This window comes from Sarcophilus harrisii, chromosome 5, assembly GCF_902635505.1.
Source record: "Sarcophilus harrisii chromosome 5, mSarHar1.11, whole genome shotgun sequence".
Lineage (NCBI taxonomy): Eukaryota > Metazoa > Chordata > Mammalia > Dasyuromorphia > Dasyuridae > Sarcophilus > Sarcophilus harrisii.
In genome coordinates this window covers 67,797,037-67,811,922 of record NC_045430.1, presented here as the reverse complement: position 1 = coordinate 67,811,922, position 14,886 = coordinate 67,797,037, and the positions used below count along the sequence as shown (strand labels likewise).

At 32.1% G+C, this 14,886-nt stretch overlaps 1 protein-coding gene across 3 annotated transcripts in view; it reads left to right on the top strand.

The window, feature by feature from the left end:
- SYT10 (synaptotagmin 10) overlaps positions 1 to 5,055 on the top strand; it is a 154,076-nt gene extending 149,021 nt beyond the window's left edge. For 2 of the 3 annotated variants that reach the window (XM_031940504.1, XM_031940506.1), the window contains one exon: positions 3,875 to 4,049. In XM_031940504.1, coding sequence (XP_031796364.1) covers positions 3,875 to 3,949 — 75 coding nt within the window. In that variant the 3' untranslated portion in view covers positions 3,950 to 4,049. Of the gene's footprint in view, positions 1 to 3,874 lie in introns of all 3 variants that reach the window. The other variant, XM_031940505.1, reaches the window with a different exon arrangement.
- The last annotated feature ends 9,831 nt before the right edge of the window (positions 5,056 to 14,886 follow it).

The window sequence follows — 14,886 nt, the reverse complement described above, 5'->3', positions numbered from 1 at the left end:
CAGTATCCTCATCTGAATATGAACCTTTGTCTTCCCTCTTCCCACAGTAATTTTCTGTTGTTGGGTTCATTCTTCTTTGCCTGCTAATTTTTTTTTTTAAATAAGAGCTTGTTCATGTAATTAACTCTAGTCCTGGCCTGAAGGGGATGATGCCTCTGGTCTCAGGTCTACCTTCAGTTCTCCTCTCTAGCCTGAATCCCCAAACTAAGAACTCCTTCCTATAAGTGCCTCGAGCCACCAGCTTCCCGGGTCCCTGCATCTGCCCTCAACAGGTATGCTGGTTCCTTTTCGCCCAGGGCCCAGTATTAGCAAGCCCAGTTGTGCTTGGCCTTTTTTTATCAGCAGAGAGCTTCCCTCGGTCTTCCTGGATTTAGGCACTCCCCCAACTCTCCATACCCATAAATGATTTAAAAAGAAAGAGAAGACATGTTTAACTAGATAAAAGCAGGAGAGAGAAACTAATAAAACCCTAAAAGAATATGGATAACAAATAAGAAGTGAGATTAGGGGTAAAGGGAAGAGAGCCAGAGAAAACAGGACCAACTTTAAAAAAAAAAAAGTTAAGTGACACTAACTAAAGGGACATAATACAGTGCTTAAATCACAAGGAAAAAACTTATAACTTGAAAAAACAATTTTATTGACAGATGGAAGAAAACAAAATCCAACTCATAACTTTTAATTTCAATGGAGTCAAAAATTCAATAAAACAAAAAAGAATGCCAGATTGGATAAGAAAACAAAATCCTACAGTCTGTTGCTTACAGGAAACACATTTTAGAAAACAAAAACATATACAAAATAAAACCATGTGGAAACATTCTGTTCATTAAGTTAATCCAAAATTCAGTAATTGCCATCATATCAGTCAAAGCTAAAATATTGAAAAAATTGAAAAAGGAAGTAATTTTATGCAGGGAAGAATCATAAACAACCAACATTTTCAGTAATTAATCTATCTGCTTCAAAAGACTTAGCATACAAATTCCTAAGGGAAACTTCTGAATTTCAGGAAGACATGAATAATAATAAAATAATAGACTCTTTTTAGTTTTGGGTAAGTTGAACAGAATGATAAACAAAAGGGAACTGAATAAATTTTTGAAGAAATTAAGGTTAAAAAGACTAAGGTATATTCTTAATAAGACTGCAAAAGAATATTTATAATAATATGTATCACATGAAACTTTTACAGAGATATTGAAGACAAATGTAAAAAGACAGAAAAAATACATCATTTAGAGATCATAGCACAATAAAAATAGAAATTCGTTCAGATTCTAAATTGATATAACGATGAAATTTTAAATAATGAATGGGTCAAAGAGCAAATCATAGAAACAACTATGTAAAAGAAAATGATAATGATAAAACAGCATATTGAAATTTCTGGGATGCCCCTAAAGCACTCTTTCCTCAGGCAGAAGATCACATCCTTATATACATTAACAAAATAAAAAAAGAAAAAATTAATGGGCTAAATATGCATTTTAACACTACAAAATCAACAAATAAACCTAAAATAAGAACAAAAGATATTAAAGAGAGGAAATAGATAACATGGATATAAAACATCCCACAGAAATAAAAAGCAAAACTGTAATCTAATTCTTTGAAAATTCTAAAAACATTCATAAACCCCTAATTTTTCTAATTAAAAAGAAAGCAAGAAATCTTATCAATTAAATAGCAAATGAAAAAGTTGAAATCATGGGAAAACCAGAAGAAATTATGTTTTGTGGTTAGGCAAGATCTAGCCATCAAGGGAAGTAGTTACATATATGCTAACAACACTGAGAATACCCCGAAAATAAAGAAATATAAACTATCCAAACTATCAGAATACCAGATAAATATCTCAATTAACTCAATCTCTAGAAATAGATCTAGCTAAAAAGGAACATCTGAAGGAAAAGAAATACTACAAATCACTAATAATAAGAAAAAAGTAAATCAAAACAACGCTTAAGTTTTACCTCAAATTGTGCAAACTAGCAAAAATGACAAAAAAAATGGCAGTATACATTATTGGAGTTGTGGTAAAATAGGGATGAATATATTATTGGTCAATTGTGAACCATTTCAGAAAATAATTAGGAACTGTACAAATAAAATGACTACAGAATCCTTTTTTCCTTGCTGGAATAACTTTTAATTTTCATTTTCATAAATTCTATCCCTCAGTCATTGAGGAGAAAAATACACTGCTCATTATATCTATGAAGTCTGGTAAAACATACTTCTACATTAGCCATGAAATTAAAAAAAATAATAAGAAGTGGTGAGGGGAGCCAAAATAGTGAAGTACAGAATTATTCAATCCAGTCCATCCCAGTGCCAGGGTAGTACTGGTGGCTACAGGAGAATAAGGTCCTTCCTGGACCCACAGCACAGACCAGAATGGCAGTTATCATAATTCTCCCTAAATCATACCACCTTGAAAGGACCAAAAACTAGAGACTCCCAGAGCTAGCTCTGAAAACAACAAAATGAAAAGTATATAGTTTTGGACCAAGCCTTCTCAACCTCTGAAGTGGAGACCAACTTTAACATAAAATTAAAAGTCAAAAAATAGGCCAGAAAATGAATAAACAACAAAAAAAGATCCCAATAATAAGTTACCATACCAATGACGGGATGATTAAGACACAAAACAAGAAGACAACCAAAAAGCTCAAAACAGATTTTAAAAATCAAAGTGAAGGAAAAATTGAGAAAAGAAATGAGTGATGCAAGAAAATTATGAAGAGAAGTAACAGCTTGCTTAAATGTATTTCAATAAAATCAATAATAAGAAAATATCCCTTATATATTCCAAAATATTTCTAGCTGCACTTTTTGTGATAGCTAATAATTAGCAACAAAGCATATGCTCATTAAATAATGGCTAAATAAAATGTAATACATAAATGTAGTGAAATATCACTGTGCTATTAGAAATAGCAAGTTAAGTAAATGTAACAAAATTATAACGATCAAGTGGGACATAAATGAAGAGTTAAGAAAAGACACTTCCAAAGTGCCTCTTTGTAGAGGTCAGTGGTCTGTGCATTGCACATATTTTGGAGGCTTTTTTAAATGTATCAACCAATTTTTCTGATTTTTTTATTTTTTTTAATTTTTTTAATTTTATTTATTTTTCTGATTTTTTTTCCCTCCCTAAAAGCACTATCTTATGGGATGATTCTCTGAGGGATAGGTGAAGGGATAAAGTAAAATAACAAAATAAATTCCATAAATTGTATTGTTTCTTTTCTCAGAGATGACTTAAGGGATCTTGAAAAGTTTTGAACTGTTAAAATCTTCAATTTTATCTGTATTTCCAATTTATCACTTTTACTAATTTTTACTATATTGTGGCCAAGGACAAAAATTGCTCACTCAGAAGTGATTGTATGTCGGTAATATAGAAATTGTTAAAATCACTCAGCAAGCATTTGTTAAGTTTCACGCTTAACTGTCCAATTTTCAGGGTTTTCACCATATAAAAAATTCTTCTAAACACCTACTTCATGCTTGAATCAGGAGATCACTTTTATTTGTCAAATTTCATACTGAGCAATTTTCTTTCCTTGGTAACTGCTCTTGACTGACAAACTTTATACAATATAAGGTTAATCTAAAAATAGTTATACACATTTGTGTCTGTGTGTGTGTGTGTGTGTACCTTGTATTTGTGTGTGTGCTTTATTATGTGATATGTGTGTATGTATACTTAATGCTGCTTCAAATTATAAGTTCATAGAGGGCATATTGCTCCTATTTATACTATATATCTTTATCATATTTGAAGTGAAAAACCAGTATTAAGCAGTAGCAAAATCTATCTATATTTCTCAATTTTGTGATGCAATTTGAATTTTCTGTCTTTCAGTTACCTGGACGGGCTACTAGTTTTGATAGTCAAGGATCCTGTTCATCTCCCAAAAAACTACCCTCCACACCTTAGTATCTTCAGACTAAAGTTAACATACCAACCAGGAGTATATCTTCATCATATCTACAAAAAGAGATTGTTTGGCTTCCTCGTCTGAATAATATGTATAGTATTCTAATGTTGTTTCTCTTTCTATTTTGCCTTTGTCTTACTGATTATAATAATTTAATATTTCAGAAGGAGATAGAAGAAACATTTCTTCTTTATTATTCCTGTTATTGTGTTGTTATTATTATTGTTAAATGACCAGATACTATTAGTCTAAGTAGTATTTCTAGAATTTGTACTTCTTTATATAAGTATTTACATCAGATACAAATAATAAATTCTTTTTCAATAAAATACATAACCATACAGTTATTGTTAAAGGTAGCATAATAGTTGTATGACTATAGTTTTAGATGCTGTAATTATAGGGACAGTTTCAACTGAGTAAACTTAGGAAAATCATTTAAACTTTATAAGCGGAGTAGGTTTCCTTGTCCTTAAGTTAGTTGAAAATTTTTTTACCATTGTTCTTTCTACCTCTGATGTCCTATGTTTTCATTTTGTACTCTCTACATTAATAAATAATGGAAGTTTGAAGTTTATTTTAAAATTCTCAAGACAGTTATCATTTTCCTTAACTGTAGTCTTGATGTTGTTTTTCTGGCGTTATACTAGACATTTCATCTATTCTATAGAAGTTTTTGATCTCTTGCAGAGATTGTGGTATTGATAAAATAAAATTTTTTTAAACTTCAAAATTACATTTAACGATTTAAAAAACTATCTTGACTATAACTTTAAGACCTAATTAGTGGACAGAAAATGGAGTTTCCTTAACCAAATTAGCCTATTTAGCTAGCATTGATTTGTATTATCCTGTTTTCAATTAACTATTTTTTTAACAAGGATTAATATTCTTAGAGAGGAATGAAATCAGTGTGTTTGCCTTTTAAAATTGTTCTTGCAAAGTTCTCCCTGAATTTCATGTGAATTTTTTGTATTATGACTATATACATGTACACATACACAAAGTTCTCACAGTGCTATCTGTATTCTTTCTTTTCTATGAGTGTATAAACAATGATGATTACTTTTAATAACAATAAGGAAATAAACAATGGAATTATGTATTTCCTTTTTTTTTTTTTACTGTATTATAGAAATGGACTATGAACAATGCAACTTCAAAAATGAGTTAAAAAAAAAGAAAAAGAACAATAATTTTAAAAAGAATAATTATACAGGCCCCAGATCTATAGTCCTTTCATGGTGGTTGTTTTGCCTACATGAGGAACATAAATTTGGCTATTAGTGACATGCAATGTTTATTTGATATCTGGGTTCTAATGTCTGGTAACTGATGGAGCTTTCACCTTATTTTTCAGATGCATAATATCAACATGATATTTATCATCATCACAAATACTGTATTTTCATTACTATAGTTGATTGGAAAAAGAAACAAATAGTGAGACAACACATAGGGGGAAAAAACTGATTCAACTAACTAATGTAAGCCAGAAGAACTGAGTCTTACTTATAATATTGATAAAATATGAACTTTAGAAAGCAATTCATTTTTTAAATGGTAACACACACAGAAAAGCACCTCTTGAAATTGCCTTAATGAATTCCCTGGAATTTTTTAGATTACAACTATCCTGGAGAGAGGGATTATATGTAGAAAGGTATGTATATATTTTTTTCCAAAAAGAGCTTCGAAGTTTAACCTTAAATTGTTGTGTTATCCTAAATAGCCATTTTGTGTAAATATTTCCACTTCAGTTTTCTGATTCAATTTTTTTTTAATTTAAAATACTTGGCTAATTTATTAACTCTAAACAATAGTTTGTATAATCACACAGTCTAATGTTTACATTTAGGAACCATTTTGTATTGTGAAATACATATTTTAAATTAGAAACAAAAATTTTGCTATTAGAATATACCAAATTCAAATATCTTTCCTTATGGAAATTTTTTTTAGACATATGTGCTATTCATAGCCTAAAAACAAATAAATGGATATTTTTAGAATGATACTATTATTGGCATTTCTAACAAGTTTACATTTGCAAGGAAACCTAAAATCTTATGCCTAGCAGTTTATCCTTTCCAGGCCCACCCCCCATACTTTTTCTATTTCACTATTTTTATTTTTATTCAGTTACTCTGCCCTGTCGAAAATAGATTAAATTCAACATAGATTTATAAGTGCATATTTGGTATAAGGCACTATATACTGTTGGATACTGTGTGAAATGTAAAGAATAATTGTTGGTGTGACCAGTTTTTGTCTTTAGCAGGTAATCAGGAGACAATAGAAAACAAATTATTTCTGTTCCTTTGCCCGATATTAAAACAACAACAACAACTCTAGGCTAGTCAGTATGTATAGCTTTCTAGAATGAGTTTGACTTAAGATAGTTAGAGAAGAGAAAGATGGAAAGAAAAAAATTAACAATATTTTGAGAATAACTCATATTTTGGAAGATACTGAGGAAAAAACCTCATTGTCAAGTGTGTATAGTATGGCCAGGCAAATAATATTTTAATTCATAAACATAATGGTGCCATGATATAATATCACCACCTTAACTATATAGGTTTCTCTGTATGCATATGCATGCATACACACTCATGCATTCCCTTTCTATAATTACTTTGTCTACTTGACAAAAAAGTTAGGATTGCAGATTCAAAATAAGATTTGCAGTCAAGATATTTCCTTAATTAGATAAAATGGATGCAGGATGTAACAATAACATAGATACATTATATATGTTATAGCTATATTGATTATACATACCTAATTCCAGAGATGGATTTATTTATTGAATCCAAGAGAAGACTTAAGAAGGAAGAAGGCATATGATTAATATGAAAGGATGTTATTGCTCATTGTTAAGCCTCTGAGTCACTAGCAGATAATCAAAGGAAAAGAGGTGGAGGGGGAGGAATAAGTAAATTAAGTCAGAAAAAGAAAGGGATACAAAGTGTTTAATTCTTGTTCTTTTTTAATTATCAAAAGAACAGTAATAAAGACTGATGAAAAGTACTTTGTTGGTACAGTCATTGAATGTTTTATTCAGTAAACGTTAATAACACTTATCTAATGTCTTTTATTTTATAGGTTTCCTGAAAGGTTTTTCTTTGGAGATTTAATTTTTGACATATGAACCCGATTAAATCACTGATACTTGTGTGTATAGAGATAATCACATTATGTCATATAGTAATATTAAATTACATTTGAACATATATGAGAGAAATTACAGATAAGTAATTTAAGAATTTTATAGTCTTATAAAGTAATTGAAACTATAATGTTCCTAGATACAGATCACTTCTGAATTCAAGGTTTAGAAGAAAATACTCATTTGAGCTACTTTTGTTTCATATTCAATGACTTTTCACCCTATGTTTATTGTCAAATTATATTGCATTTTATTCCATCTTACTTCAGAACTATGCATTTGAAAAAAATTAAATACAATTTCACCATTACTACTTACTGCTTTTTGAGGGGGAGAATCTATTCATTTATTTGAGGATGAGTTTCCATAATAGCCAAATAATATCTCCTCAAATCCTTCCCTAAAAAGGTTTACATAAAAAAGTTTATATAACTTTCAAGGTAAAGACCTAATTCTACTTGATCATTGTTCATGCAAGGGATGATCTGGTTCATTTTTTTTTAATGTTGTAGAAAAAGTAAGTAGTTGCTAACTATCATACATTATTATAATTTTTACCCTATGTCATATTTTTCTTTATTGAATCTCAAGATGCATCTAAGTTTAATATAAACCACATTTCCCTTTGCCTAGCCCATTATGAACTATTTAAATCCTAACTGTACAACTTGGATATAGATTTTTTAAAAACCACTCTAGCAAGTTCAAAGTCTAAGCTATACCTCAGATAGCTATTAATTCACAATTTACTTAAAACTAAACTTTAGAATTTTGCAATCATAAATAATTGGCATTAAAAAGAATTTTGTATATTATCTAATGCAAACTTCATCCAAGCAGATCCCCTAGTCATGAAAAATACTGTTACCTAAAACAACTCATTGTGCTTTGGAACAGTTCTAATAGCTAGAAAGCTTTCCTCTTAGCAAATTAAAATCCAAGGAGGTGGAACCAAGATGACAAAATAAAGCCAGGAAACTTCTCCAGCTTTCGCAGGGAACCTGCGAAACCAAGCCTCTGAACAGAGTCTGATGGAATGGAACTCTCTTCAGTTTGATAGATTTTGACAGATTTGAAAAACTGCGAGAAAGGTCAGTCTCACTAGGGTGAAAAAGGTGCTGAGCCCAGCTCAGACAAGAGTCTGGGAAAACCAGTGATAAGAGTCTTAATCACAACAAATCTGCACCTGAGACTGTTGCTTCTGCTCCTCCCAGTTTCAGCTCCAAGGGCAAATTTTGGGAAACCAGGCTGTTTCCTGGAAAGAGCAGATAAAGTTGCCCCCACACAAGGGACTCTTGTGCTCAAAGCCAAGGCTTAGAACTACACAAGAAGCTCGGTAGAGTGCACCCTTTATATCAGGAGCAGAGCTTGGCCATAAAAATAAAAAATAATTTAAAAAAAGAAGAAGAAATAGCATAAGAAAATGAAAAAAATGAGGAAGAAACAGAAAAGAACCTTGATCCTAGAAAGAAATTATGGTGACAGGAAAGATCAAAACATTAATTCAGAAGAGAACAAAATGTCCACAGAGGACCTTTCAAAGAGTGCTATGAATTGTTCTCAAGCCCAAAAGCTTGAAGGTAAGCGTATTATCACAAGATTTATGGGGGAAATAAAATTTAAAATGGGACAGATTCAATTTAAAGATAGAGACCAATATATAAAAGTACTGAAAAGGGTAATTACAGAAAGAGGATGTTATACAACTAAAAAACAGCTTGAGGATTTCTTAAAATGTGTGAACCGTTGTTACCCTTGGTTCCTGGAAGAAGAATCCCTAGATTTAGAAAGATGGGAAGGAATAGGAAAACAGATGAATGAGAGATTAAAAGAAGTTGACTCTGATGAATTTCCTGTAGTAGCTTTTTCTCTATGGAATATTATAAAAATTTACTTAATCTCAGAGTTTGAGGAATGGATGGTAAACAGAATAACTGAAGAAGATGTAGGAGTTAGGACAGATTCTGAAGTAATCTACGGTAGTGATTCTGGGAATAGTGAACACAATAATAACTTTACCCACTTCTAAGATTGAAGCACTAGAAAGCACTCTTAATGATTTAATTATATCCTCAGCTCCCCTTATATATGATCCACCACAAAAATCGGCGGTACAGAAAGCAGTGTTAAGAGCTATAAAAAAAAGGGTGATGTTCTTTTAGAATTAATGCAGATGCTCCCTGTAATTGAGACACAGGGGAGTCAGGTACTTTAATTATAGGTAGAAGTGGAAAATGATGGGAGGTTCATGTTGCCCTGTGTTAACTGACAAAGATTACACAGGAGAAATATTAGTCATGGGTTGGGCCAATAAAATAGTGGAAATTCCCCATAACTCTTGCATTACTCAAATGATAATAATACCTTACTTATGTTGCACAAAGAAGAATTAAGAATTGAACCCCTTGAGGATCATCAGGGTTTGGTAATTCTGGAGTAACGCTTTCTGAGCACAGCTTATTACTAACTCCCATCAAAAATACATTTAAAGATTTAAGGAAAAATCTTTGAGAGATTGATTGATACAGGTGCAGACAGGTCAGTTATTGAATTATCAATTGGTCAAGATCCTGGCCACTACAATAAGGTGCTGCTCTGCTAGCCTGTACAGCCTGTAGCATTATCCAAACAAAGTGCTGAAATATTTAAATGGGAAGATCCTGAAGGGAATAATAGCTATTTTCAACTTTATGTTCTAGAAAAAATTCCTATAAATCTGTGTGACAGAGACATTCTTGAACAGATGAAACTATACATATCTAGTCTTCCAGTCACATATTGCATCCTTTTAAGGGTCATTATGAACAATCCTTGTCATTTTCTGATCTCAATTAGAGGCCACTGTACTTTCTCCCTTGCAGCACAAGTGATCCTATCCAGCGGCTGTCAGACACTTTAGTGAAGGTAGAACATTAGTCTCTACCAAAGGAGAAGCTGAATGCTCTGTATCAACTAATCTCTGAGCAGCTCAAATTAGGACGTATTGAAATTTTTTCTAGCTTTTGGAATTCCCCAGTATTTGTAATAAAGGAAAAAATCAGAGAAATCAGGAATGTTACATGATCTTCTCACAATGATACCATCGTCATTATGAGTCCCCCTTCAGCCTGATCTTCCTTCCCCCACCATGGTGCCCACTGAATGTCCCCTGATAGTTACTGATTTAAACGATGGTTGCTTTATTATTCCTCTTCAAAAGAAGGAAAATCTGAGATTTGCCTTTACTCTCCCTAGTATAAATATAAATTATAAATAAATAAAAATAATAATAAATAAAAATTCAGTGGAAAGTGTTAATTCAAGGTATGAAAAATAGTCCTACAATGTACCAACATATCATTAGTTGTGCGATTTCGTCAGTGAGGCTGAAAAATTTAGATTAAAAATTGATTTCACCATATGAATGATATTTTATGTAGTAGCAAAGATGTAAAAACATCCTCAATTTCTTAGTACATGATTTAGAGCAAGCCCCTTTTTTCATATCTTGGCTAGCTGGTAGACTCTCAAAAATCTGACCCCAGAAACTTGAGATAAGAAAAGATTTGTAACAAATTCTAAATGATTTTCAAAGATTATTAGGGAATATTAATATTAATTGCTTTCAACCCATGTTACAAATACCCACACATCAACTTTCCCATTTTTTTCTCCACTTTACAAGAAGATTCTTCTTTAAACTCTGTTAGAACTCTATCTCCAGAGACCAAACATGAATTAGACCTTCTAGAGAAAAATTTATCTGAGGGTCAATTAACAAGAATACTTCCTAATGAAAATGTACAAGGGGCAATATCTGTTACTCCTGTGTCTCTTACGCAGCCCTATATTAGTCACAGGAAATATTTAAATGGATTCATCTCCCCCACCATTTCCTGTCATTCTTATGTCATATACCATAATGGTAGCATGTCTAATGAATAAATTAAACAAACTGCTTCTCCAGCTCTACACATCTTCCTTGTTAATCCATACATCAATCATATACAAAGTCTCAAATAGTATCCTTAATGTCTCAGAATGAAGAGTAGCAAGTTTTTATTTCTATTTACAGTGGTAAAAATAGATAATCACAGACCTCCTATAAAATTACTCATCTTTTATGAAAAAAAAAATCAGTGGATATTCCCAAAGATAATAAAGAACTATCCTATTAATTCCATACTTACTGCATTTACTGATGGCTCTAGTTAAGGGAAAGAAGGACAATATATAGATCAGAAATATACTAAGGTAATACAAACTCATTACAGTTCAGCACAGAAGGCTGAAATCTCAGCAATAATCCTCCTCTTTAAAGCTGTTACAGAACTCCTCAATATTCTTTCAGACATACTCAGACTTACAGACATACTCATGTATGCAGTGTATGTCTATTCTTATATAGAAACCTCAAAAATCAAACTCATTTGTCCCTCTATGAAATATGCTCTAATCTACAACAGTTAATTCATGTACATTGCAATCCTATTTATATTACTCATATTCAATCACATCCTAACCTTCTTGAATCCTCATCAGCTGGCAATGATACCATTGACACGCAGTTACAATTTTATCCTACAGAATTAACCCAGTCTTTCCAACATGCTACTGACAGCCATGAGCAATTTCACCAAAGTTCCTCCATACTACACAGATAGTTCCAAATCATAAGAGAACAAGCTAGACAAATAATAACAGCTGTTCTGTCTGTTCTATACATCATCATATTACATCTACCGCTGTCAATCCTTGAGGTATTCTCAGTAATCTTATTTGGCAGATAGACATTACTCATATATCCTCCTTTGGAAAATTGTCTTTTGTTCATGTCACAGTAGATACTTATGCTTTCTTTACTTTTGCCTCACTACAAACAGGTGAGGTTGTCAAACATGTTATTAATCTTCTCTTTTTGGCATTTGCCCTTTTGGGTATTCCTAAACAGATAAAAACAGAAAATGCCCCTTCCTATGCTAATAAAGCTTTTAATGAATTCTTTTCTTCCTATCATATACAATTGAGTACCAGAATTCCATATAACCCCATTGGTCAAGCTCTTGTCTCTATATAATGAGGACATCATAATGAGGACACAAAAATTATATTAGATAAACAAAAAGGGGAATATATAACATTAGCTCATAAAGAAAACTATCAAAAACACTGTAAACTTTAAGCTTTTTGACAATGGATAAAGATGGCCATACCCTAGCAGAAAAATACTTTACAGAAGAAAAAAAGCCATCAATCCAGGTAATGTGGAAAGATCCACTAACAGGAAATTGGAAAGGTTCTCAACTATTATTAACATGGGGAAGAGGGTTTGCTTGTGTTTTTCCAGAATCACATACACAACTAGCGTGGGTATCTGAGAAAAATGTCAGATCATGTACCATGACCGACCATCCAACTTCAGAATATGAAACTTCAAGAAAAACGAAGAAGATTGAGTTGGGCAATAGAGAAGATGGAGAGCCCTACATGGGGACAGATAAAGATTCTGTTGCAACAAACAAGTGATCTTGTCATGGCTCAAGAACATTCCAACAAATATGAACTTGCAATGTTGGTTATTTTATCCACCCAGAGAACATATTTTCCTTTTCCTCCTTGGTTACAACGTGGGACATATATGGATAACATAAATGCTGTGCATATCAATAATACTCTGTTATTGGGGAGAAAGGAATATCCTTTTTGTAATTATGATGGAACTGCACAAATCACATTCAGAGCTATGGCCATCCAAAATCCCATTTTTTTCTCCAAAAATATTATACAAGCCCCCTGTTTATATCTAAAGTCACATAAGAAATGAATACTTATCCATGGAAAGAAAAAATCTGTACTTTATTGGCAGATTGAAATATTATTTACATACAGCACCCCTACCTTTAATTTTCCAAATATCCCACACTTTGTAGTAATAAATCAAGAAGATGGGATTCATTCCCTTCTTGGTCTGAATGTCAATTATCTGTACCAGAAAATATCTTAATAGCAGGAAAGTCGTGTTGGATGCTAAATTGAAAAACCATGCAAGATGAATCCTTTTTGGAAAACACCTTTATTGGAGCTTTCCTCTCACAGATATTACAAATAGAGGATGGGACTAAGATACAAAAAGGCTTTTAATAGCCTTGAGAGTATTAATCATAATGAGTTCTTTGGAACTACGGAAGGGAAATATTCACACATGGGAATAAATCATATTTAAAGCTTGTATAGCACCACCACAAGGTTTTCTGATGGCTAATTACCTTAACCTTACATTGAGATACTGAATATCATTGGAATGTTACTTGTGTAAATTGTATACTCACTCAATATATTGGTGTAACTGCTAAATATGTCTTAATTGTAGAGCAATGTTTTTTTTTTGCAGTATTTCCCACAAATGTTTCCTATCTCTGACTTCAGTCAGCTGGAGAACATTTGTTGTACATAATTGCTGAAACAGTAGATCAATCAAAAAGATTTATAGGCCTTTTGATAACTGGGATTATTGTACTTATTTAATAGCTTTGACCACTGTTTCTGCTATAGCATTACAGTCTGAAATCCAGACAGCTACATCTGCTGACAAACTAGCCAGGGATATTGCTCTGTCATTCCAGACACAAAAAAAATTGATAAAGATTTTAACAACAAATTAAATTTGTTAGAACAATCAGTACACTTCTTAGGAAATGAGCTGGAAATATTGAAAACAAGATTTTGGTATTCATTTATCAGTATTATACCCTTCATATGCAATATCAGTGATCCCAGTATATAATGGGAAAAGATACATGCACAACTCTTAGGAGCCTGGTTTGACTCTAATTTTACTTTAGATATCAATACTTTACATGTAATCACTTCTGGGATCAAAAATGTGCCCATGTCTGGAATTGATCCAGAAGGAGAGACACACTCTATAATTAATGCTTTTCACAGACTTGATCCTTTTAAAAATTGATTTCTCATACTTTTTCATACTATTCCATATATATTTTATTATAATTTGCTTTTGTCTTCTTTCTTTTTTAGAATTTTCTTAGAATAATGATAGTGTTGAAATCAATCATGATTGGCATTAATTGAAATAAAAAATAAAAAGGAAGGAGATGTGGGGAGGCAGCTGTAAGTCCTTTGGAAGACTGAAGCAAGGTGAGGTTGCTTAGAGGACTTTAGGGGACATGGCAAGACCTGTTTTCACAGCTAGTGATCTATATGAGAGCTCCCTTGGATTATTTACTGGGAACATATGGTTGACACAGAGTGTACTTTATCTATTGAACATTGGGACCTCTAAAGGAAAAAACAAAACAAAACAGGATACACCTTGACTAATAGAACAAGGAAATATCTTGGTTATATTCTTTGTGGTTTTCTGGCAATTGTGTAAATAACAGAGAAAAACATGCTTATGGTGGGATATAAAAGGGAAGCTGTAAGAAATAATATCAGGTCTGTGCTTTACGTTTGAACTGGATTGATCCCTTTTTCATTTCTCTCACTACTTTGTCCTGCATTTGTGCCATCCGCTGGCAATTAACCAAATGGAAAAAGGTAACTGAAGAAAATTACACATTAAAAACTAGAATGGGGCAAATGGAAGCTAATGACTCTATGGGACATTAAGGAGCAGTCAAACATATTTAAAAGAATGAAAAAAATGGGAGAAAATGTAAAATACCCCAGTGGAAAAACATCTGGCCTGGAAAATATATCCAGGAGAGACAATTTAAAACTTATTGCTCTACTTGAAGGCCATGACCAAAAAAAAAAAAAAAA